At 45.9% G+C, this 25,849-nt stretch overlaps 1 protein-coding gene and 1 long non-coding RNA gene across 4 annotated transcripts; one reads left to right on the top strand and one right to left on the bottom strand.

Moving 5' to 3' along the window:
• Positions 1-1,762: 1,762 nt before the first annotated feature.
• Positions 1,763-25,849, bottom strand: LOC133222339 (pseudouridine-5'-phosphate glycosidase-like). Of its 3 annotated transcripts, XM_061371954.1 has the most exons (18): positions 24,974-25,848; positions 24,345-24,459; positions 22,920-23,094; positions 22,216-22,327; positions 21,144-21,250; positions 20,225-20,351; positions 19,549-19,669; positions 19,182-19,267; positions 18,038-18,162; positions 16,771-16,830; positions 12,396-12,462; positions 11,646-11,740; positions 9,965-10,093; positions 8,620-8,734; positions 7,679-7,816; positions 6,893-7,059; positions 6,384-6,472; positions 1,763-3,437 (listed from the first exon to the last, which is right to left on the bottom strand). In XM_061371954.1, exons 1-18 carry the CDS (start codon positions 25,128-25,130, stop codon positions 3,224-3,226), a joined length of 2,199 nt encoding a protein of 732 aa, XP_061227938.1. In that variant the 5' UTR covers positions 25,131-25,848; the 3' UTR covers positions 1,763-3,223. The 3 variants fall into 3 exon arrangements, with proteins under 3 accessions (XP_061227938.1, XP_061227939.1, XP_061227940.1); XM_061371955.1 differs by lacking the exon at positions 16,771-16,830 and having other exon boundaries at positions 24,974-25,849; XM_061371956.1 differs by lacking the exon at positions 6,893-7,059 and having other exon boundaries at positions 3,304-3,437; positions 24,974-25,849.
• On the top strand, positions 20,271-22,999 carry LOC133222341 (uncharacterized). The gene is made up of 2 exons (XR_009728275.1): positions 20,271-20,378; positions 22,777-22,999. It is a non-coding gene; the product is annotated as an uncharacterized LOC133222341 (long non-coding RNA).

Raw genomic sequence — 25,849 nt, 5'->3', positions numbered from 1 at the left:
CCAAAAGGGCTCAGTGAGCTGCCTGACCCTGCTCTTGCCTTCCCTCACTCCTGGTTCCTCTGCAACCCCCCCGAACAAACATTCATCCGTGCTGGCCAAGGATGCGTTGTGCTTACCGTGTCCCTGTTGAACTTCCCATGGCCTTTCAGGTGATGGCTCAGCCTCCTGCTGCGGGAGGGCTGTGGTGAGTACCTCCGGGGCTTGCTGCGGGGATCTTGCTCACCACTGCTCAGTGGGGGCCTGGCCATGGCCTTGCTGGGGGTCCTGGCTCCCATCACTTCCGATGCACTAGCCGCAGGACGGCTCCTGTTCAACCCCTGCCCAGGCAGGTCGACCCCTCCATCTCCAGGTAACCAAGGGTCTTCTCCAGGGCCCCCTACTCCTGAATGCTTCCTCAGGGTGCCAGCCCAGCTCCTCAGTGCCTCAGATGGAGCTGGGGCTGAGCAGAGCAACACCCAGAGGAGTGCAGTGACCATCAGCACCTTGACATTCATTCTCAGAGCCTGGATATGCTTGGGATCTTCCTGCCCAGGCAAGGCTGCTGGAGGCAGGAGCAGAGGTAAAGAGGTGAAAGAAAACTTCACTGCTGCTGGACCCAGCCAAAGCCATTTTTATACACAGGTACATAACCCGGGGGCACAGCCCTTTTCCTCCGCCCCTGCTGTCTCCCACCTCCCGCTTGCAAGCAAACCCAGCTGTTTGGGCCCCGTCCCCCTCCCTTGCATTCCCAAGCAGCACCCTCCCACCCTGTCCCTGCTTGGTGATGGGCGTGTGGTATCTCCCACTTGTGAGCACAGGATCTTTCAGCTAAACCACACTCACGAGCCAGGTCTTAGTAAAGGGGGATTGCTGCTGGTTACGTGTTTGTGCTTGGCAGGGAGAAGGGGGATGTGCAAGAGCAGAATGGGTCCCTTCAATCTCTGACAAGGCAGATGTTACGTTTTCACTTTGGCTACCTAAGGAGGTAGTGTTGATGTGATGCATCTTGGTCAGTTCTCCAGCCCATCACTCATGCCTTCTCAGCTCTTCACCCAGTTTTGCCCAAATCTGATGGCAGGTTTAGAGGTAGGGAGCTGCTATGAGCCTGGTGGAAGTGGTCTAGGTAGAGACACCCAGAGAGCATCTCCATCCATTGCAGTGGGAGCTCACTGCATATTAAACAGCAGAGCCCACCAGGAGAATTGTGTTAGAGCTGCTTTGACCAAGCTCTGGTTGGCTCTTGTGACATGTCAGATCCCAGTGATCTGCTCCTCAGGCAAGAGTCCTCACCAATGGGCGGCCTCTGTATGGAATGGACAGTGAGCCTACTCCAGGCTTACTATGGATCAGGTTCAATAAACAGCCACAGCACTGAGACTCAGCTCCCCTGGAAGTTAGTTTTAATGAGTTTCTGTGTTCACCTAACTGTTGGCACCTGCAGTTGTCTCCTGTGTATGTTATGTGCTGGAAGGGAGGAAGTGACTTTTCCTCACTGTTTCCACAGGAGATGCCCTTGTTCCCCAGTACTTACCAGTATTTGGCATCTCTCTTGGATGGTGTTTGTAATCACACAGTGGGCGTTCCCCTGTGGACCAGGGATGAATTCACGTGGTCACTGGCCTTATCTCTGATGTGATAATGCAGCCTTGAGCCAGCAAGCATCCCTGTGAGATCTACAGAGGTCTCCTGCCACTCACCCACTGCCATCCCCTGTCACTCCCCTGTCAGCCACCAATGGTCCAGCAACACCAAAAAAAAAAACACAGGCACCAACACAAGCTGGTGTCTTCCCACCCTCAAGTTTAGTTGCTCAGGGAATAGAAGATAACTTGCAGAAGTGCCTCTGGGAGGTAAGTTACACAACAGGGGAGTACACAACAGGAGGAAATCAGAGAAGCTGATTTCCGTTGCCAAGCTGGCTACATTAGGTGATTTTCAAAGGCTGTGGACCAGACTTAGCTTGTATGAAATTGATCTAAGTGTAGATGTCTTTGTCAATAAAGAGGCTGGAGGGGGTTAGGCAGAGGAATAACTGTGCAGCTCCAGCCTGATCAGAGTCAATGAAGCTTTGTCTTTGCTATGGACTCACTGTGAACTTGGCAGTCATTTGAGCTACACAGCTTGCATGTTCACCTGCAGGCAAGGGCTGTGCTTCCCTCCTCCCTGGAAACAGTATCTTTAGCCAGAGCTTCTGTGATGATACCAGGAGACTTCTTGTTCTGAACAGAAGGGAAGGTGTAACTGAATGTTTTGATTCCAGCATGCAGTGGTCTAGCACCACATGCCTCTGGAGAGCCAGGCATGGGGAGGCTCCTCTGAAGTTGCCAGTGGTTTGCCAAGTGGTCAGGAATGGAGGTGTGGTGAGAGGGGCTTGCTCTCTTACTTTAAACTTCACTCTCTGGGCTGATGAGGCTGGAAGTCCCAAGTTCCGAGGAAGATGTGGAACAAGGGCAGTCATACTTCAAAGGCCACCAGCTGGCCCCTGTTTACCCCTCTTTGATTTATCTTGCCTGCTTCCTCCAGGGGCATTGGAATTCAGAGCAAGAAAGTGTGGCATTTGCTGGCTGTCTTGGGAAGACTGATGAGGCTGTCCCACAGTGTCATGTGCCTGCAAGCTGCTCCTTGTTGCAGGTTGTGGTCCATGGGACTTCTGGGATAGAAACCAAGAGTAAGCAGGAAGAAAGGATGCTGCTGCTTGGCCCATCTGAAGAGACATGGTCCTGAAGATCTGGGAGTTAGTGAGAAAGGAGCTGCTGTGATAATGGACAACAGTGACACAGGTGGAGGAAGGGAAAATTCCCTCTGTGGAAACTCTACCACTGGAGATTCAGGGAAGCACGAGGTCTAAAAGACCAGACACCAGCTTTTGTTTACAAAGAAGTTCCTTGGGTTAGGGCCTCCTTCCTCAAGGCCGAAACAGATGAGCGTTCTCATTAGGTGGGGGTTGAGATACAGTATTGACAGGCAGTAGAAGAACCAAGCTGTGATTGCTGCAACCCACCAAATAAAAACAAAAAAGAGAGAGAAAAGAAAACAGGAAAGAACAACAAATTGCAGACAAACATAAATGTGAACAGTGTAATACAGGTTGTCACCAAATGCGTTCTGCTGACACTTCACCTCCTGTAGTAGCATGTACTGAAAGTCTAAGTCCTTTGGTCAGCAGCTAGCTTTTGAGCTCAAAGCTCAGAACACAGCCCAGTTCCTGGAAATAGCAGTGTTGGGAGTGAAAGGAGTTGATAGGTCATAGAGCAATGGTGCTCTGGTCCATCTTCCATACCTTTGCCTCTGGCCAGCTCCTGCTCATGACTTGCTCCTGGCTGACGCTGGAAGTGCTGATTTCTGGGGAAACAGGCTCATAGGAACGGAGGGACAAGCTTGCAGCAAGTAGACCCATCCGGACACAGGTATCTGTGTCATGTTTAGCAAGGATCCCTGCAAGAATCCCTGCCATTAAGCTGTGGAGAGAAAGAAGGGTGGTTTTGAACACAGGGGGAACAGCTTTGATTTTGGGAACATAGGCATTCATTTGTAAGAGCATTCATGTGGACTCAAACCAACACTTACAGAATATGTAACACAGCACAATATGTCACATAGGAGGGGTGAGTTTATAATGTAAAGGTTTTTCTTTTTTATAGTTATTTTTCAATTTGGAGTAACAAATAGTGCTATTTATTCCCATTTTATTTGTTTCTCGTCTGAGAAGTTGAGGTACTTTCCCATTCCACCACATTTTCTATTATTTCCCCCAGTTTTCCAGATGAGGCAGGAGAAAAGAGTCAATGAAAGGAAAAATCTAATCTTCCTTTGCTCTCTAATTACTTTGTCACTTCTCTGCTCTTTGTTGGTGCCATATTACATTCCCTCCTGTCCCCAACAGGGTGGTTTGGAAGGGCAGTAAAGTTCCCATATCACTGTGAGATGGACAAGAGACACAGCTGGAAAAAGAAATCCAAAGCTGAAATGTGGTTGTAGATTCACATGTTTGTAAACTTTCACTGTGGTTTTCTATTCCCATTAAAAATTATGTGAGTGCTTGGAACAAAAGCAGTCATCCACAGGCCCTCACAAGGCACAGTGGAGGCCATCAAGAGGAGGGGATGACTTTGCCATCTGCCTGGCTGAAGGGAAAGGCTCTGTTGAGGCATGGATACATGCAGGGCAGTGTTTGTCATCGACTGGGAGCAACTACTCTTTATTCATAGCTAAATACAGTAATGATGCTTGGAAACTAGGAAAAGACAAAGGAGACGTGAATGAGAAGGGAGAAGATAATGACATTTGAGAGAAAAAAGCAAGGACAGGAAAATATGACGGCATGGAGGAGAAAATCTATGGGGAAGGGAAAAAGATCACTCTTTTTTGTGCTCTGACTAATTACCTCAACATCTTTTTATCCATAACAAAGGCACAGAAAATTATGACTTCCATAAGTCATTCAATCTCTCAACAGCCCCAGAAGCTGAGAGTAAATATTTGGGGGAGCATCCCCTAGCAATGCCATGTGCAGGCATGTGGTGTTATGTTGTCACGGCAGCCAGGAGCAAGGAGCAAACAGCCGCTGGTGCCTGTACACACACATGGATCCTTGGGCAGCATCTCTGGAGCTGTTAGAGAGCCACAAGTTAGAAGTGAAGCATGGGGTGTCCTGGATCACTACTTCTGGGTGTGCAGTGTCCCCCGACTTCAGAAGTCCGAGGGTTCATGGGGGCTGAGCTGTGAATGTGTTACAGCCCTGGGTTATGCCCTGCTGGTAAGCCGTTTGAAGTGCTAACAGGCTGTGCTTGGGGGACTTCACCACTTACATATGTCAGTGTGGTGTCCTGGCATTTCCAGCCAGGATTACCAGGAAGGAAAACCCTGGACAAATGAGAGGACTACAAACATTTCTACGTAAACCTGGGGACTCTGAGGAATGTGATTTGCAGACCAATATTACTTCAGGAATGGGAGCAGTAATGGGCCCCTAGCTTCCAGATAGCTTTGGAAGGAAAACCAAAGTTAAGGACATTCAAGATGTGATTCTGGGCAATCTGATCTAGTTGAAGGTGTCCCTGCTTATTGCAGGGATGTTGGCCAGATGATCTTCTAAGGCCCTTTCCAACCCAAACTAGTCTGTGATTCTATGACACTCCAGTGTAACTCAGTGGAGGTGTCTGGCAGTGATGCACCTTATCTCATCTTCGGCCTTTCCTTAAGTTAAGCCTTTAAAAGGAAAGGAAACCCTAAAGAAGATGTTTAGCTTACATTAGCCTCCAGAAAAGATTGACTGTGGTCAGGGGTAGTTGTGGACCAAGCAGATGATGCAAAGAGGAGGGTGTGTCCCTGGAGAGGCTGACAGAGGTTGGGCACATCTCCTACAAGTAGTGAGGAAAGCTGAGCCATCCTTAGGACAGGCTCAGGGACCCGTGAGGTTCCTCCCAGCCCCCATTCCTCTGCCATTACACTTACTGCTCCAAACAACACTTAGGTCTTCTTTGGAGAAGACCAGCTTGCAGTTGCAGTCAACTCAGAGGTGATCTGGGGCACGAGGAGTGTGTCCTGGTGTTACCTAGCTTGGCAAGAAGGTACTAATTGAGCCTAACTCAAATATTGAGGATGCTGTAAGTTTAAAAGAAAAAAGACATTTCATGCTGCCCACTCACAAAAGACAAAAAGAACTGTTGCTATGCTGAGATAGTGGTTGGTAAGAGTAGAAAAATGAAATATCTGTCACATACAGCCTTTTGGTCTAGCCCAAGGCAATGGGAGGGTAGAATAAATTATTGTAGTGTACAAGGCAAGAAGAAAAAACTGACTACTACATATAGTTTGACAAGTTAACAAGGAGCATAATAAATTATTACTCTGACAGATTGAGAACTGATTAGTGGGGCTAAGAATAATACCTGTCATTTCCTACTCCTATGTACAGTGTTGTGTGAACAGCTAGGCATATTACGCAGCAGACTCTCTTGAAGCATGAGCTATTGCCAGAGGCAAGTGCAGAACCTGATGAAATGCTCTTATAGTGTGATTTTAGCTACTGAGTGGCAGTATCACTTCCATTGGAGAAGTGTGGAAGTAAAGTAGTTAGTTAGAAAGACAGCTTTGATGTAAGGTGGTTTACTTTGCTTTCAGCAGCTCAGCCCAGGCTAACTCGGGACTACTAGATTGCCATGAAAAGCTTGGATCTTAAAGAAAAACAAAGCTAAGAATGGCAAGACTGGCTTCCAAGATGCTCAGGGAGACATTTTTAGCCAGCTTTGCAAGTAATCATGGTAACCAGCACTTTTCTTGTGTCCTTAGCGTCTGCTTCTCAAGCAGCAGAATATCGTTCACCTTTGCAGTAGAATGTCAAAGAAATCCAATTATGGCCCTCCTACATTTAGCTGGAGAAGACAAAATAGTGAGCAATATACCTGTCACCGGCTCCTGAGACATTGACTATCTCCTCCCTGCTGATGTGGACGGCTGGGAAGTGGGTGGCACAGAGGCTGGCAGCAGCAGCCTGTGCCCGGAGAGAAGGGAGAGAAGGGAAGTTAGTGGGAATTGCCCAAGTTGGTGTGTCCTCATGTGGTTTATGCCATCCAGACCTGCTCAGATGCCAAAAAGAAAAAGAGAGAAGAAAAAGGCAATAATGTTTTTTCACACTTTGAAAGCTATCAGCAATTTAAATAGAGCTTCCTGAAAGTGAAGCCTCACTCATGAATATTCATGCAAGCACATTTGAAGCTAGCTGACTAGAAACACTGCTGCTAGGAGCCAGCAGTTTATGGACAGACAACTTGATTTACTTTCAGAGCTGTGTATTCCACCTACCAAACACATACGTTTCCCAGGACTGCTGCCACGCCACCAGAAATAGCAATGCTTTATGGTCTGAGAAAGAAGCAACTGAGATCTCAGAGTTAGTTTCCCATGCCTTTACCTGTTCATGAGGTCCTGGACGAAGTGATATGCTTCCTCCCAGGCTCTTGCCACACAGGAGGATGCCGAGAGCGCCGAGGGTTACCACCACACAGTGCAGATGCGACAGCAAAGGGCAGGCCAAGGCCACTGCGGTCTGGACAACATCCTCCAACCTGGATGGCAGCTCTTGATAGAGTGGGGAGAAAAGGCTGTGCTATAACTGTAAAGGTCCTCAACTGGCCTTTTATGGGCTGGCAGCCTATTTCTGAGGACCACTGCTACTATTTATGAGCACTTCTGATATGTGGGTTTTTTTTTTCTTTAAATCATATGAAACATGGAATTCTCCAACATTAGACTTCCATACCTCTATCGAACGCTGAGGAAACTACCCCGTATGGGACTAAATATGTGTCTGTAGAGATCAAAAATCTGTTCTGAAGTATGACTTCATTGCCTTAATGCTGTTGGATTTACACCTGCATGTGGTGGGGCATTTCATTTCTGCAAGGGTGATACTGAGAGATTGCTCCAGTTCGGCTGATGAAGTGAGGCAAACAGGATCTCTGGTTTCGGACAAGAAGCCATCCCAGGCCTACTGTGCTCTCTGACAGATCATCAGTCTGGCCTGGGCCATACAACCCATGCAGAGATGACTTTAAGGTGGAAGACGGCAAGAGTGTTTAAGAATCCCCACTGTGTTATAACCCAGCTTGCTTGAAACAGGGACTGGAGCAGCAAATGTTCTTCTCCAGGATGTAGGTTATCTAGAAGTGTGTGACTGGCTCTTCTGAGTATTCAATACCTGCTGGCAGAGGGTTCCCGAGGGTCCGATTTATTGCTCTTAGCTCTTGCAGGTTGGGGGAAATGTATGTAAGCGCTTTCCAGCTGTCTGAGAGGAATGGCTTAGAGGCCTTGTTCTCATCTGTTGGTTCATAGCACACTTCAAAACAACATTGCAATGGGTTAGTTCATGAATTAGTCATTCATCTCCATGTCAGAGCAGGATGCAGTGTATAAGGCTTAGCATGACCTGCACAATGTGAGGTATGCATGTAATCTGTTAGAAACTTAAATACTATCTCTCCCATGTTTGGGATAAGGTCTCCCAAGGCTTCCATTCCAGTGCTCAGCAATGAGACAGTTGCTTCTGGCTCTGGAATGATACAATCAGACTTCAGTTTTGTTTCTCCTTTTAGCTGGTTTTGGAGCCTCTGCCAGGTTTTAAGAACACTGTCTCCTTTGGGATTTGCTTTTGAAAATGAAGGCATGACTCCAAAGGTTTAGGAAGCTTTGTGAAAGGTCCCCAGCATACTGGGGGTGGTGATGGTGTGCATTTCATGGGAAGTGGGAGAGAAATCCTGTCAAAAGATGCTTTAGCACTTACGAAAAGCAAACTATATTGCTGCTCGAACTGGCAGAAGCACATACATTTGCACTTCCCTTGAGGTTGAAGGCAAAGAAAGCAGCTTTCTGTGGCTTTCTGGCAGTGCCCACAGGCTATAGCACCTACACCACAGGGAATGTGATTTAGCTGCAGAATGAGGAAAAGGTCAAAGAACACAGAAATATTCCATCCATTTGAAAAAGAGTAGCAGAGTACAGAAAGGAGTGCTGAATGACACAGCATGTCAGACAGTAACTGGGTATCTCCAGCAAGCAGCAGTGGAGAGCACTCAGGGTGTGCAGAGTGTCTTGGCACAAGGTTAGGAGCTACAGGGCCAGGGCTGGGTAAGTTCTCCTTACCTGCTATCTGATGCTCTCTAGCTAGTTGGCAGACATACTGAATAGTGGAAAGAGGCACATTTCCATCGATGCACACTAGCGGGGCCTGGCACAGGTTCTCCTTGAACTGAGATACCTAGGAAAAATCCAGGACATAGAGCAGAGACAGCTTGAGTCATTGCAGAGGGACAAATGATTGCTAGTCAGACTCAGGATGTAGGATTTTCACTCGTATTGCAGCCCTTAGGTGCAGGCAAACCTAAAAGAGTGACTCCTTAAGGAAAATGGAGTCTTCAGTTTGCCTCATCTCCCTCCTTTCTTCTCCGTCCCCTGCTCCCTGCCATCAAGAGCTGGACTCAACTGGCCCAGCCCTTCTAGTAGGGAAAGGTAGTAGACCACTTTGGTATCCGTGGGTTAGTCAGAGACCTACAGGGAAAGGGAATGCTGCTCTTTAATACCCTGTGCTTTGCCTGGCTTGCCTTTGCTTGCTGCCTGAATGCAACCAGTGCTACAGAAGGGCTGCCAGAATGCGCTTTGCAGCAGAAGATTGGCTCAGAGTTTCCACTGGCCACAACTGTTTCTTAAAGCTCAGGAGAGATAATCTGTCATGTAATGGTTTTCCTTGCCAAGACTTGGGAGAGGCAGGGTGCGGATGGAAGTGGGAGCAATGACCGTATTTTTCTCTAGGAAGTCTCCACCTCATGGGGATGACACTGGTAAGTAAATTGCACTTAACTTCCATGTCGCTGTCAGTCATGAAGCACAGGCTTTTGTTCTGTTAGTAAAAGAATGAGCAAGGAAGGAGGGTGCACTGATGGGGCTTTGCTGAATCAGTGCTTAATCACTGCTTTCATTAGTCCCGACAATTTGAAGGTTTGGATGTGCTGAGAGCAGTGCCTGTTGATACAACTCAGCATGCAGAAACAACAGGGATAGCAGAGAGGGGGTGGAACAGAAAAACTTGCTTTAACTGGTGTTCTGTCCACTTTGTTTTGGTTTTCCCTAAAGGGAGAAGTACCATCTCTGCAGGTGGGCTGGATTTATTGCTGGCTTTAAGGTCCCCAAAATTACAGGTTAGCTGGGACTAATTAATGAAGAGGATTCTGACCTACATGTCATGGATGATAGCAGTGGTGATACTGTATGGAGCAAAACCAGAAGCTCCAACTGGCTCAGCAACAACAGAGGCCTCTGGTAGCTTGCCGTGCTGCTATTTCAGTGTCCAAAGCCTGGGGTTAACATCAGGATTTCCCACGTCCCCTCTGCACACCCCCTCCCTCCTGGCACAGCTTCCCCAGTTGCTTTTCATCACAGGTCCACACTCCTTTTCCCAATAAAAAGTTTACAAATCTGATGGTATGCATACATATTGCTCTGTTATCTGTTGGTGGATGTCCATGTCTCCCAAGCCGACACTGAGCTCCCCAGCACTGGTGATCACAGCACAGTAAGTGGCTGTGTTCTTCCCCTCCAGCTGAAGGACGGCACTCATGTCCTAAAACAGGGAGGACAGTTACACAAGGAGCGTGTTTCTCTCAGCTACCACACTTGGCACATCCTTTCTCTGTGCCCACCCGATCAGTAGCCCAGCTTGCTGTTCTGCATTCAACCTCCCTTCTCCCTTGAAATAAGTAACATTACAAAGGAATCCTGCTCTAGACTATGCTGGCAGATGCCTATTTTTTAATATTTACAGTACAACAAATGCCCCTGATTCAAGAAATCATTTAGTAAATGAGAGTGACAGGTCTCTCTTGTGCAGTTCTGTAGGCTGTGTCTCTGTCATGGTCTGCAGCCCTGCCTGCTCCAGCCACCCATTCCCATAGCTTGTGTGACACTTCAATGGCCTGACAACATGCTGGCATGTCTTGGTGGCACACTCCAGCTAGCAGTTATGTCAGCCACCTCCCAGACTGCACAGCCCAATGTTGAGAGCAGCCTTGGAGCCATTTTTACAGCAGTGTCACAGACATACCTATGAGGTGTGGGGGTCTTGTGAATCATCTGCTTAGAGAACTCAGGACATTTCTTGGAATATACATGTGGACAGAGCAATGCATCTGCCACAGCAGCTCACAGGGAATTTGGAGGTTTTAAGGAGAAGCACTGGTAGTAATATGCTTTGTTACAGACAAGGATTGCTTGGCTGCTGCCCAGCAAGTCCATCTTCTGTTGGCAGACCTCTCACTTTGATGACACAAACCATTCTGGGTAGATGGGGGATTATAGACCTGCTGCTATGAAGCCTTTATAAACAAAGAGTTTGTGTTCTTACTATTTCATTTACCCAACTGCTCAGGTAGCCAGAACTAAGGACCCCTGTGCTCTATTTGGATATTAGAGACCTGAGTGCGTTAATTTGCCTTAATGGCCCTGATCAGCTTCACCTGAGGGCTCTACCTACATCCAAATCTGACTCTACATCAGGGAGGTGTGGGATGATTTGAGTTAGGGTTGTTCTTCTGGCTTTCCCCGCTCTGCCTTGCTGCCCCCTCCATAAGCTCCTGCTGCTCCTGGGTCCCTAATCTCAGTGGACAAGTTGCTGCTTAAGTCAGGTCTTCCTCTGGTGCACAGTGAGGGGTGTAGGCAGCTATGTAGGGGACCGTACTCTTCGAAAGCTTTAAGGTGTCCAGCTGAATTCCCAGTTCCAGTTATTCTCTGTCATATACTTTATTCAACCAAGGCCAATTTTGGCATTGCTTTGTCTGTCTTCAGGGTCAGGGCTTACATGGTTCTAGTTGTGCTTATGCCTTACTAGAGTTTTTCATGGTTCCTCCTGATTTACCTCACTTTCTCCTTCAAGCATCACTCCTTAGAGCTGAATTCAGTCCCCATGGTTCAGATTCCAAATGGTATATACACTTGGCCTGTGTTTTGGGGGTTGGCTCCATGCCTTCTAGCTTTCTGTAACTAAAGGAGCATTGAATTATTTCTACTCTTAGCCTGGTGGGAAATGGCTTTTATGTTTGCCAGGGTTGAGAAGACTTTTTCCTCTATGCAACTTCATCACCTCCATGCTCCTGATGTGCTGCTACTGTGCAACATACCATATGGTGACAGTAGTGCAGGACAGATTCTGAATGCTCGTCCTTCCCCACAGCTGATAAAAAGAGAGGAGTCTGTCCAAGACGGCTTAAGCAGTCTAAAAGGCAAGTAGAAACAGGAGACATTAGTAAATCCATCAGAGTATTATGCACACAGTGACAGCCTGTGCAGGTTAAGAAAGCCCTCTCTGGAAAACTTTATGCCCACCAATCCCTGTCTAAAGGACATTCAAGATGAAACTCAGCCACAGCTGCTGTAAATGGTTGGATGGGGTTGAGTGGAGTGATCTGTGTCTGCCTGTTGCACCAGCACTCTGAATCCTCTGGATATTTTGGAACATGTAGGAGGAAAAAACAAGAAGGTGTGCATTGATGGTCATCTCTGAATAAGCTTATTCCTCTGAAATTCTTGCTCAAAACCTGCTCTTATTACAACTATAATCTGGCATTAATTCAACGCCAAGGGCCAGACTGTTCACCGGAGATCATTGATGCTTACTTAACTTTAATTTGGGGTCACTGTGCTACATGCTACTTAACTTCATATTTGTGGACCTTTCTTTTCCTGATCCTAACTCCCTTCCCTCTTACTTCTTGGAATGGCCCCTGCCATTTCCAGGCAGTCTGCCTGCTGGTATATTGCCTAACATGTCCCAGATCTTAACAGCATTCAAGAGCTCCTGCTGCTGAAGGAATACCAAAGGACAAATCACAGCTGGCATGCACCCACAAGCAAACCCAAGCATGAGGCACCTGCCAAGTTTCTTCCAACGCCGCCAAAGGTTCGTCTCACTCTTCCAGCATTTGTTTGCCCACCACCCTGGAAGAACAAATTGTTAATTGGCAAAACTGGAGGGCTGCTTGGCATGGATGCTGTGTCTCCTTCAACATATGAAGTCAAGTTGATGTTACTGAAACGTAGGTCAGCAATTAAAGGGAGAAGAAGGCATCTAGATACCAGATTGAGGGCAATATAAACATCTACAGCTATCTAGACTTCAACCTTGATGTCAAAGGCCTGCTTCCTAGGAGGGGAGATCAAGCAGCTCTCCCCATGCATTGCTATTTCAGTCTATTTCAGTCCAGAGCTGCTGACCCACACCTGAGTGGCTCTGCCGCTGCCTTCAGGCCATTTAGCTGCCTGCTTAAGCAATTTGGGGGTTGATTTCTTATTTATTTTTCTCTTTGGGAAATGATAGAGGGTAGATTTAGATTAGACATAAGGAAGAAATTCTTCACTATGAGTGTGGTGAGGCCCTGGCACAGGTTGCCCAGACAAGCTGTGGCTGCCCCATCCCTGGCAGTGTTCAAGGCCAGGTTGGATAGGGCTTGGAGCAACCTGGTCTAGCAGAAGGTGTCTCTGTCCATGGCAAGGGGTTGGAACTGGATGAGCTTTAAGGTTGCTTCCGACCCAAACCATACTATGAAAATCAGATTTGTTACCTTCACTTGTACTGTCTCTGTACTTTACTCATGGAAGGACCTGTTTCGGTGTCTGAATACTTTTTAACTCACCCGTCTCCTCCCAAATAACCTCCCTTATGAAAAGTGCTCTTCTCTACCTGTGTGGTTATGAAGTTGTCTTTTCACTTGCCTCTGCCTTCCACTCCCCAGCCCATCTGTCAGACTGTCACATCCAAGTTGTCAGAATCCCTCTCCCATCTCCCCCTTCTTCTAAATGTTCTGCCATTAGAATTACATCAGTAGGTGCTCAAATCAACTTGGGCTTTATTTGGATTATCAAATGGCTTAAAAGCTTTTGTTTCATCAAATCCTGAAACATGCTTTCCATTTCTGAAGACAGGTTGCCACTGGTGGTCATAATGATTTTCACAGTTCTGCGTAACTCGGAGCTCTCAAGTGTATGCTGAGCATCTGGGTGGCAAGCACTGAAGTGTGTGCATGCCCATACACAGCAGCTCCTGGCCCAGACTTTCACCACCCCTTATTACCCCAGGTGCACCAAAATAGCCCTGCACATACACACTGTTCTTACTTGTAAACACCACTTAACAGCAAACACAAAACAAGTAAATGTATTGCCATCTCAATGTAAGAAGTATTCTGCCTCCAACCTGTTGCTATTCTTGGGCCTTCTCAAAACCCAGACTGAAGCTCTCCAAGGACCCTTCTTCCCCAGTGTGAAGCTGCACATTTGTCCTTTGCACAGAATGCTTTTTTCTGCATCCAGCCCTACGACTGTAAGAGGCTGCTCTCCAATCTAAATATTCTCTTTTATCACTCCCTTCTGACCTCCAGGCTGCTTTTGCTTGCCTTGACTCTCCCCAGTTCTGTAGCCTGCAAGACTTGGTGTTAATTCTTTGATGCCTTTGTTTCTCTGTCTGGCAGTTCTCCAAGCCCTGACCTGCTCAGACCACCTGAGCAGAACTGGCTGTATATAAGCAACCTATGGCTTCTGTCCATCTTTCCACTACTTGTCACTCCTTGTTAAGCCAAATGAGCCTCTGTTACCTTTGCTCATGCTCCCTGAGAATTGCCACTGGTACTGCCAGGAATGAAGCTATATCCATCTGCAACTGTCTTCCGTTGAGTGCTGCAGATTTTGAAAGCATTGAGCTTGGCTATTATAACTCTGAAGCAGCCAAGAGCAAAATAAAAGAAACCCACTCCAAAGTAAAAAGCAAGGATGCTTGTTTAGGCAAGTCAAACAACATGGCTTTGATCACTGGCCCCTATTTCAATATTAAAAGAGGGTACTAACCACCATCATTAATGAGCACAAACTCTATTTTATGTGGTTCCACTATCTGTTTTTCAAAACTGATTCCTGCAGGAATGTTGAAAACACTCACGAGCTGCTTTTGTTGTCTGGCTGCTGAGCTTCTCAGTTAGTCCCCTGCACAACCCAGAGGCAGAGTTTCAGATTTTTACACCAAGGCTTGCCCTAACAGCATGGGTGACCTCTGCTGCTATAAAATCCCACAGGGCCTGAAAAACATGAAGATGCTAGATCTCACTTTAAAGCAGCAGATGGGTGCAATGGGACAGAAACTAGCAGCCTGCTTTTGAAATAAAAATGGCTGGCTCTCATTGTACCTCACCAGCTCAGCCAGTAACTTCAAGTCTGAGCTCAGGTATCTGTTCTATGTAGTCTTCAGGTGGGGCTGGCTGGGGTGAAAGATGCAAATGGCATTGCTGTGGTGATTTGCAGTAAGACTGGGCTGACACTTTCTGGAAGTGTTTCAGACTTTAGTCTCTGGGATCTTCTTCCATGTCCTAAAAGGTTTGAATTCCTAATGCAAAAATGAGACTCTGCTCAACTTCTGGGTATCCCGAGGGAGTTATAATCATTATGCTGCTTCTAGCACCTCTTCTCAGCAAAACCACACATCAGTCTCTGCAGGTCAGATAGTTACTTATAAAGCACTTTGCATCTGGATATCCTTGAAAGCCATGTGGGAATTACAACCAGGACATAATATAGCAGCTTTCCTGCGGAGACAGCACGAGGTGTGAGTGGTACTCCAGTGATCTGCAACAAATCCAGAACACATAAGGGTGGGAGCTGCTGCGTGCTAAGCCCTTTGGAAAAGATCTGTCTTTTGAAACCAAAACAAAGCAATGCTGTTGAGAGTGCCTTTTCCTCTGTGCCTAACCACAGCAGCTGTCAGCAGCAGTGTTACAGTTGTCAATTCCCAAATCCTCCTGTAGTTTGGCATTTGAGCAGTTGCCACAATGGCACAACTTTAAGGCTTGCTGTTATACAGAAGGGCAGCTAATGCCTCATTTTTTCACGCACCATTAATATCTCCTTCTTCCTTTCCCTCCATCAGCTGTTCCCAGCAGTGCCTATAGCTGCCCTTGGCTCCTCACTGTGCCATGGGTGGTCCAGAGATCTGCACTCCCGTTTGACACACCAGGGAGTAGCTGCCCTCCCTGGGACACAGCTTATCTGACAGCTGAGTGTGGGATATGGATGTTATCGGTTAGATCACCACTGAAGCAGTTGAACTTTCAGTTTTGCAAGCCTTCATAGCTGATACCACAGCAATTGTCACCCTTGACCATTATATTACTGTTTGGTCTCTGCCTCTGTATCACTGAATAGCCAACTTCTGTAAGGACAGCTTCTCCAGCACAACTTTCCCTATCTGACTGTGGGGTCTTTGCAGGCTGCCCCATCTGACAGCAGGAGTTTCCTGTCCTTGAATAGGAAGGACAGCATGGAGTAATTTGAGACACAAAACAACTGTTGAGCAAGCTTCAACACCTCCATCTATAGTACTTCATATAGCTCAACAAAAATTGTATAGGCCATGCAAATAGCTGTCATTTGCATGGGGAAGTCCCAGGTCTGTTCCACTTCAGATTCTTGGTTGTTTTGTGGTCAAACCAAACTGAAAGGGGGAGGGTCTGGTAATATTTAAAATGTTCTCTCTTTGTTTTGCATTTTTTTTCTCTGTGTGTGACTTAAACCCTTTATGACTGAGGAAGTTGGTTTTCTGGTTTGCTGTAACCGTGTCAGTACTACTTCTCTGAGAGGTTTCTTACCACTGTGCACATTCTGCATGGAGATTCTTGCTTCCTATTCGTGCTGCCTTTCCACAGCAAAGACAGTTCCAGGCAGCCAGAGCTGGCTCTTACTTTGAGATTTCCCCTCTATTGTGTGACAGCTCTTGAATTAGAGCTGTCACAACACAGTGAAGGCCTTCACCTGCTGCTTCTATCTCTTTGCATATGTGCTTCTAGAATGTCCATGGCAGCTCTTCTGCTAAAAGAGCTCTTTGGGCTTTTGGAATCAGGGAATATTCCCAGGGCACCTTAACCTAGTCTGTAGAGGCCAGAGTCATATGTGGAGATTATCAGGGTGACCCATTGCTCCCTCCTTGTCTGGAGTGGTAGAGATAATGACTTTTAGCATGGGAACAGAATAGGTCAGTATGTGTCATTCCATTGCTCACCTAAACAACACATTAAATATGCAGCACTACACCTCCCCGGTTTGTGCATGTGTATGGATAAAGACATGTGGGTACGATAAAGATATTGTGGGTGGATGCTGCCTTCCTCCCCACCCCAACTTCCCCACCCCAACTTTGGCTTGGCTCTCCTGTAAAAATAGCTGGAAATGGCAGTGGTGCTAAGGAAACTGCTACAGATACAGTACCAGGATGACAGGGTTCTGTGCCTTGGCTATAAAGTCGACGTTGATACCTCCAATCACCACCTTCAGGAGAGAAAAAAGGTAAAAAGTGGTCAGATGGACTTGAAGAGAAAGCTTCCAAGTCTTCTTTGCTTTTCCTAGTCACTTTTCCCACCCTCTTGAGAGCTGGTTAATTTTCAGTGTGCTTATTTTGGATGGCTAGACACAAGTCTGTACAAATTAGGAAGAATGGAAATCTCTTCTATATGTTACTTTCTGACTTATTCCTGCTCATAGCAAGCCTCAGCATGGCAGGTGGGATGTTACTGTGTACATGTATGGGTGCTGGCACTTTCTCTGTGTGGTGATAAAGTAATGTAAGGCATTGCATGGGTCTGGTCACGTCAATGCCCTTGAAGCCATTTCTCTTGGGACAATTTCTGACATACAAAACCTCGGAAACATTCAAGCATTGTTGTGTAAGAAAGACAAGAAAATGGGGAAAAAGTCACAGAAAAATGCAGTCATTTCTTGCAAGCTCCCAGGAGAAATTTCCACACCCAGTGACACTTTATGGAGCACTCTCTCAGTGTCCTACAAAGCCAGAAAAAGCAATACAGCTCCACAAAGAGGAAGTTTCCAGGTTCTTTTGGGACATACAGGGTTTTTTTATCATTCCATCAGATGCTGGGTTATTGTCTCTGGAGTCACTGCCCTCTTTTATGTCGACAAATTTTACTGCAAATGGGGTTCAGAAAATTTTCCATCACTCTGAAGACTACCTAAAATAGATTTCCCATAAATTATGTGGCACACAAAAAATCCAGGAGAGTGAATAGAGTATTGGGATTATAATGGATCTTGTTCAGGATATGCTGTACCTTTGTAATTTTTGCAGTTATGAGCAGGAGGCCAACAAAAAGGAGATATTTATAAAACACGTATGGCTCAACAGCTCAAAATATCTCCCTCTACCCTATTCCAGGTCTACTCCTGTAGTCTCGGGTTCCCTGGCATAGAGCAATACAGCTGAAGTTGTACATAAGGGCACAGTAAAAGGTGATTAAAGTTTTAATGGATTTGATGGTCTAAGACTTAATGGGATTAGGCCACTGTCAGTGTTCATTCCCTGTAAATATGGATGGGGGGTGGGGGAGAAGAAAGGATATTTATCTAAGACAAATAAGAAATACTAGATTATGATACATCTCTTAAGATTGGCTTTTGTAAACCGATATAAATGTGTCCTGTGCTGACAGCAGAGGCATTATACGAAAGGCAGACAACTCACTGGCCGGGGTGGGGTTGTGTCCTCTCGCCGAGGCAGGTTCCCCTTCCTCCTGGCTTTCTGCAGTTTGCTCAGAGCCACCGCAATGCCACTGCCCACTCTGGCATTGTTCTGGATCAAGGCAAGGTCTGTTTGGCATTTCTTTGAGGAAAAGCAAAAATACCAGGAAGACTGACCTGTTAGAAGCCTATGTAGGAACTGTTTAGAGGAGAATGCAGAAAATATGTGCTGTGAGACTTGATAGATTTGAACCCCCTACAACCCCCTACACCCTTTGGGGGGGCAAATACTAGGTTACCATACTGCATGAACACCCTGAATTTTAACACCCATAGGTGTTTCCCTTACAAGTTTCTCTTACTTCTGGGTCTCTATAGTTTGGAGAAGAGGAGATTGAGGGGTGACCTTATTAGTGCATATAAATATATAAAGGGGGAGTGTCACGAGGATGGAGCCAGGCTCTTCTCAGTGGCAAACAATGATAGGACAAGGGGCAATGGGTGCAAACTGGAACACAAGAGGTTCCACTTAAACTTGAGAAGAAACTTCTTCTTAGTGAGGGTGACGGAACACTGGAACAGGCTGCCCAGGGAGGTTGTGGAGTCTCCTTCTCTGGAGGCATTCAAAACCCACCTGGACACGTTCCTGTGTAACCTTATCTAGGTGTTCCTGCTCCGGCAGGGGGATCGGACTAGATGATCTTTTGAGGTCCCTTCCAATCTCTAACATACTGTGATACTGTGATACTGTGTGCCTGCATGATGAGCTGGATAAGGCAGCGGGATGTACAGTGCAGTGCTCTGGGAAGCCCAGGTACCTTCCACTGTGCAACCCCACCACGGACAACAGTGTCCTGAGACTCCATCACAGGACAGGCAAGCTCAGGAATCAGATGTGAGGGATCAATTTGGACTCTGGACCACCTGCTGTCTGTGCTGCCCTCCAATTTTTAATGCAAAAGTGGATGAGGACAGTAATGGTGCTCCTGAAAAAGGAAGATGCAATCACTAAGCTTTCATCTGCTTGCAGATACTGAAGTGTTTTATCCTTGCTAGACTGCCAATAAAGTGATAGCATTTTCACCAAGCATTGTCAGAAGAGACAGTACACTGGAGTACTTCCCCCCTCCCATTCACTAAAAGGATACTGGAGTCCAGTGATTTCCCATCAGTTAAATCACTGACCCTCCGTAACATAAAAGGGGTCAGTTCTTTGCCTGTGATCCCTTTGGACCTGCAGATGTAAAGAAAATGCCTACAGATGAGAAGGACTGAGCTGAAACAACATCCAAGGAAAAGCACTGCTTCTAGCAGATAATTTATCTCCATAACCACATACTGTAAAAAGTCCTGCAAATGTGCTTCAGGTTAGATAAAATTACAGTTGAAAGCATGCTGTGGGCTCACCCGTGCCCAAGGTTAGACTGTGCTACAGCCCCTGTAGCAGTGTCCCTGAAGTTGTCTACTTCCCCAGGACCCAGGTGAGCAAAGGCTAGGGCTTAGGTGGGTTCTCACCTGGCTTCGCTGAGAGCTTGTTGGATGGCTTCTTCGATGACTTGGCCTGAGGCAGCTCGCTCCTTGGGACAGGGCACTGCTATCAGCACCCCGCTGCTCATGCCCAGCCCCAGAGCACTGGCTGGGAGAGGACAGGCACATCATTAGTGGTTCTCCTTGAGTAAACCAAATGCTGAAGGAAAATGACAAAGAGTGGGTGCAGAGTGAAGGAACCCATAGAGCTGAAGCTCCTATTCTTAGCTGATCCAAAGACAGGGTCTGGTCTTTTCCAGCTACCAAACAGTTAACATCTGCCTATTTCTTTTGAGTCTGTACAATAAAGGGGCAAATAATTTGTTTTTCTAAAGAAAACTGACTCCACTTCTGAAGGCTCAGAAACTGTTTTTGTAAACACATGAATATATATGTTCCCTTTACCTCACCAGTGTGAACAAAACATGTCTCAGCATGCCAAGGTGGCTGCAGGTAGGTAAGAAACTTGCTGTAAAAACTGAATTTCACTGCTGCTTTACAAAGCACTAAAGCAGGAATGGGGGAGGTGGGATGGCTTGGTTTTTGGGACAAACTCTTCTCCAAAAAAAAAAGCTCTTGTCTTAAAAAAGTGCCTCATCCAAATGTGGTTTTTGTGTCCTGCTCTTCCAGGGCCCCACATGGGCCTTTTCTTTCTGAAACACACCAATGAGTTGAGCTGCCTCCTCTTCATCCCGGACCTGATATGGTGCCTGGAAGCCACTCTGGCGTGAGAAGAAGGCTGGGAACTCCCTTGACTCTCCAAAGGCAGCCACACAAACTCCCTGTGTCTCCTGCAGCAGTGGAGGCAAGACCATCAGGTAATAAGCAGAGGGAGAGAGGGTCCACCAAAAGAAGGGGGCTTTTTCCTAGAAACTGTCTTTCTTTAGTACAGGGTTTGGTTATTTTATGCATCCCACTCTAATCAGTTATATCACCAACACTTTTTGAAGTAAAGAGCCAGACATGGTAACTGGTTAGACAGAATTTGGCTTCCACAGGAGATGTGCATGTCCTGTGCTTGTGCTCAGAGCTGATCAAAAGCCATGCAGCTGTCATTAGGGCAACACCGAGTTTAAGGTAACAACTTGTGATCTGAAGGTATATTGTGAGCTGACAGGAATATAAACGAGTTTTGTTTGTGATTAAGAAATATTGACCTTGGCGGTCACCTGAAGCACTGGCCCTGGTGGTTCCCAAACCTTAAAAAGGGACTCTACTGAAAATCATTTGATTCCCATTTTAATTCTATTTTAGCATTTGATGGATATAGCTTGCCTGATGCACCAATTCTGGAGTATTGTCCCAGAAAATCAAGTCCAAAGCCAGAGAAAGACAGCATGGCTAGCACTGGTTTTGGCGTCAATTGGAACAGGTGCTGGAACAGCCCCTTGGACATGGTTAAATTTACGTTAGGGAGCAGCCCAGAGCTTGTATAGCCCCAGAACTAGAGAACAGTAAATATGGCTTCACATCCTCTCAGTAGTCATTTCTAGAAATCTTACGTTTAATACCCCAGCACCACTGGGCATTCTGGACACAAAGCGCATTCCCTGCTTTCAGGCTCAGCAGCCCATGCTACCTACCAGATATTCCAGTGTCCTGCCAATATCAAGGATAGATTTGACTCCTGCAGATACAACAGCAACCGGAGTTCGTCCTAACTCTGTCAAGTCAGCACTCACATCCAGACCTGTCAAGGGACAAGCAGACATTGTGTCGGTGACTGTGTTGTATTCCAAGTAGATGTGATCTACCCTCTTAAAAAGCTGTCTCTGCCTGGGATGCCACTTCCTGCTTTTGTAACCACTTAGATCCAGAAACAAATATTACAGGTTTAGATCATGCCTTTAAGTGTTGAGATAGAAAGAGATATTGACCAAAAAAAATCACATAGCTTAGGGCAGAGGTACAGCCATGTACTGTATCTCTCTGCTCTTTGATCACATCGATAAACAGCATGTAAAAATTTTGTAGAAAAGAAAGAAAAAGGTGTTATACAGCAAGGGCAAAGTTCAGGGAGATGGAATATAATTTAAGTAGATTTTGATTTTGGTTTTGACATCAGTGGCAAAAAAAAAAAAAAAGCCACAGGAGCTTTGCTGACCTCAGGAAATTCCCTGGTCTGGAATTTACATCTGAAAGGGATGGCATCCAGCAGAGCAATGCAGTTATGCTGTGCTAGGAATATATACAGCTAAGAAGACAGAACGTACTTAAAGGTCACAAGCTACACTGCCAAGGCTCGGCCATTTTCCAGAGAGGAACATGCACAGACACAGGGCCTAAGCCTCTTCTGTGTATACACTCTCTGCCTCCTCAGCTGAGAGGGAGTCGGTAACAACACTGTCCTCCAAGCCCCTATCAGGTTATCCAGCCATCACAAAGTGGGAAAGGTACAGCCAGCTCCTGTTGCACCAGCAAACAATATCCATATAACCCCATGTAAGCAAAAGATAAACTCACAGCCTCTTAACAACTGGCCAGTGCTCAAGAGGAGTATTTTGAAGCTTCTGGAAAGGAGACACCAGGGAAAAAAAACACCATAGTATAGTCAAGGAGAATGATAACTTTACTCTTCTGCGGGACAAACTGGGAAAATGGAAAAAGATGGAATGAAATAAAGAAGAGAAAAGTACAATGTATTGATTTTCTTACTGTTCTCTCCTCCCCGATGGACACCTCCTATGCCACCCGTCACAAACACAGAGATTCCTGCTTTGTGTGCGGCAATCATTGTTCCAGACACAGTAGTGCCACCGGATAAGCCCTGTCAGGGGACAAAGTCACAGTCAGCATGCAGGGTGACATCGAGAATGCCACATGTGGGCAGCTGTGGTTGTGGTCTGACACACAGCAATGTCACAACAGCCTGCTGTCACCAGCTGACAAGTGAAATACTGATACAAATATTCTGTTAGGCAAAACCACAGAAAAATCATGGTCCCTGCTACATAAGCTGCTCTTGCAAAGGCCTTTGGTCACCAGGGATTTCCAGGGCTTTCCAACCAGAAGGCTTCATAGGCAGCTAGTCACCTTAAGATGTCACTTTAAGCTTGTGATGGCCTGCATGTCACATAGCTTGTATGTAACGTGATGATGCCTTATCATGCCAATAATATTCTTAGCCCAGTGCTCATGGCTTGCCAGCCAATCCAGAATGACTTTTCACTAACCCTGTGGCTGCAATTCCCATACTTTGTTGTATTTTTATTCTAGATAGGACCACATTTGAGCTTGCCAGTAAAATACCACTTTACATGATCTTTTCAGGAAGTTTAAGAGCCACCTGGCTTGAAGCTGAGGAGCATTACACTATAGCTGTAGAGAAAACACTACAACAGAAAGTCTGCAAACCATACCTGGCTGAGGACAAAAGGAAGATCTCTCCGAGACGCTTTAGTTACGTTTTTACTGCTTGCCAAGAACTCAAGTTCCTCATCTGTGAGTCCTACATGGATTTGACCTCTTAAGATACCTACAGTGGCTGGCACTGCTCCATTTTTTGTTACAATTTCTTCCACATCTCTGGCCATGCTAGAATAAGATAAACAAGACAACAGTCACAAAATTCATGAAGCAAACAATCAGACAAGAAAACTGCCATGTTTGGTGGCCATTATTCCCAGCTTCAAGTTTTATACAGTCCTTGTGATTTCAGCAAAGTCCAGTTCCTCTTCTGTATCTTCCTAGTGGCAAAAGTCTTTGCATTTGAATTTGCAGAAGTGCAGAGGTCCCATTTTCAGGACACAAATGTCCAACTTTATGCTTCGTCTTTGAGAAAACATTGCTTGGTGTACAGGCAAATCTAGTTGTACAATAGACTACTGAAAAACAGGGATTGCCTCAAAATAGGATCTTTCTGTATCTATTACCTATTATTTCTCTGAGATCATAAACCTTCACAGAAACCTCGGGTAATTGAAGCCCTGCTCAGAAGATCAGAATATATTTTTCACAATACAGGCAGTTAGATACAGAGTGCCTGAGGATACTACAGGGCTACAGTCTAGGTCTTTCTAAGCTTCACAGGTTTTATATTTCATCAATCATACGCTATCCTTTTTAAGAGCAGCTTCTTCTTTTCTGAGCCATCTGCACATACATTAGGCAATCTGTAACTACTGAAACTACCTCCTTCCCAAAACCAGGTTTTTAGGGTTTCATTCTAAGAATGTCAGGAATAACAACAGCCAGGTAAAAATCAAGAGTGAAAATCAATACCAAAAAATTCCTGTGCTTTCTGGAAGCAAGGATGGAGAGTGCAATGATTTCTGGCACTGTAACCCAATGAAACACAAGTCTACTGAGCATCAGTAAATAAAGGGTAGAGGTTGGAGGGGTTCCATGCAGGGTACAGAAAGCAGCAAGAGGGACCAGTAGCTCTCACAGTAGCTGCTCTGAGTGGCAGCAAGGAACAGATTTCACTATTGTATTCCAGTCCTTTTTGCATTATGAAAGATATACCAAAAGAAACCTCAATGTGTTTTCAATGTCTGTACAAACTATGCAACTTCTCTCAGAGCAAGTGATGACATTATCTGCTGCCACATTTTAAAGGAAGCCAGAAAGGTATGGTGTTGGATAAGAAGATAAATAGGTACCCCGTATGTGTCCTTAAAAGGCCAAATACAACTGTTTTACACCAGAGCTCATATTCTGCATGCCTGACAATTTCCATTTGCTCTTACAGGGGTTTTGCCTTGACCAAGAAAACCAGTCCTGATGCACCAGTTATATGCCTGTTCTTACAACTTTGTTGAACAAGGAACATCAAAATGGACCACCTCAAATTCTGAGGATAGGCCATGCCATGTGTAATGATGGTGCTTTCCAAGGCTACGACTGGTCTCCCCTCCATCAGGGCTTCCTGTACGGAAGGCTGAATCCTGATGTAAGCACCTGGGAATAAACACAGAAAAGTGAATTATTTGTGTGGACATCTGAAGTTACTACTGAGCTGTTTTATAAAAGGCAAATTGTCATCATCACAATAAATTTATCCCCCTCTTAGTTGTTCTTTGGGGTGAATTCAGAAATAACTTCACAAAGCTTCACTTATGTAAGTGAAATATTTGCAAAATATCTCTGTTGTTGGTATGAACAATAATCCTCATCATCATCACTGAGTGTTCCTCTGCCACCAGTTTTGCAGCTGCATTGTCATTGGCTCCAGTAACATTACTTTAAATTAACATTACTGTGAACAGAGCCCTGAAACCATGCCCAAAGAATAGGTTCTCAAAGAGTGGAGAGACCAAGGATACCATAGTAACTCAATATATTGTAAGACTATTGTGCATCAAGACTATTGTTGCTCTTTGTTTTGCTCCCAGAACACTGTCAGCAAGGTCCCTGCTGCATTCAAATGAGGAAAATGCTTTTCACCCAGGAACTCTCAGAATACACTACTTACCATGCAGAAATCTTCTCACATGGGTGGTCCCACATGCCACAGTAGACACATGTTTTCCCAGGCTCCAGGCTATCTTCCCAATCATCTTTGCACTCGGTGCTGAGATAACAAAAGTCAGGTAAAAACAAATGAGGTAATTTAGCAGTAATGCGACCATGTGAAGCTAAACATACCATCTATTGCCTTGATCTCGGCAGGTAAACAACCCTTGCCCAGGAGACTGCCTGGAGACTCCTGGTGCTTCAAGCATGAGCCAGGCTGTCAAAGCAAAATGTTATGCTGCAGAAATGGAGTTGGAAGGGTTCACCTGACCCGTTGTTAACATTGGGCTGAAATCGTGGGGAAGCAGAGTAACTAATGAGGAGTAACAAACTAGAGAGAGGTTGGAAGTAGACAACTTTAATTTCCAAAGCTACTTGCTCATGACAGATTGCAGGCTCAGCCACTGCCACCTCCAGCCTGAAAGATCACGAAGAGCAATGTACAAGGTGGACTCAGGCAGAGGAATGCTATAAAGATATGAACCCAGTTTTTGCTGGTGTCTAGGAGAAAACAGCCGTTCAATAAAACAAAGAAAGGAGCTGGGAACTGTTAAACCAGGCTGTAAGTACAAGGAGGAAAGAGCAGCTTTCCCTAGAGCCCGGAGAGGTTTATGTAGGCTCACGTTACATCATCCTTCTTAGCGCAAAGCCGTGGAAGCAGAGCCGCAGTTCAGCCCCTTCAACAAACTCCAGAACTCCTCTGGTCTCTTAGCAACTCCTATTCACTTTAATTACATTCATTTCCAAACAGAAAAAGAGGGAGAGAGAGCTGTAAAGGTTAAGAGACTGGTCTGGTCTGGGCCTCGGGGCAGTTTCACTCAATGCCTGGCTGCTT

The sequence above is a fragment of the Neopsephotus bourkii genome, unplaced genomic scaffold (assembly GCF_033783945.1).
Source record: "Neopsephotus bourkii isolate Nb327-2 ecotype Australia unplaced genomic scaffold, CSIRO-AGI_Nbou_v1 NB_1589, whole genome shotgun sequence".
Taxonomy (NCBI): Eukaryota; Metazoa; Chordata; class Aves; order Psittaciformes; family Psittacidae; genus Neopsephotus; species Neopsephotus bourkii.
This window is presented reverse-complemented; position numbering and strand designations above follow the sequence as displayed.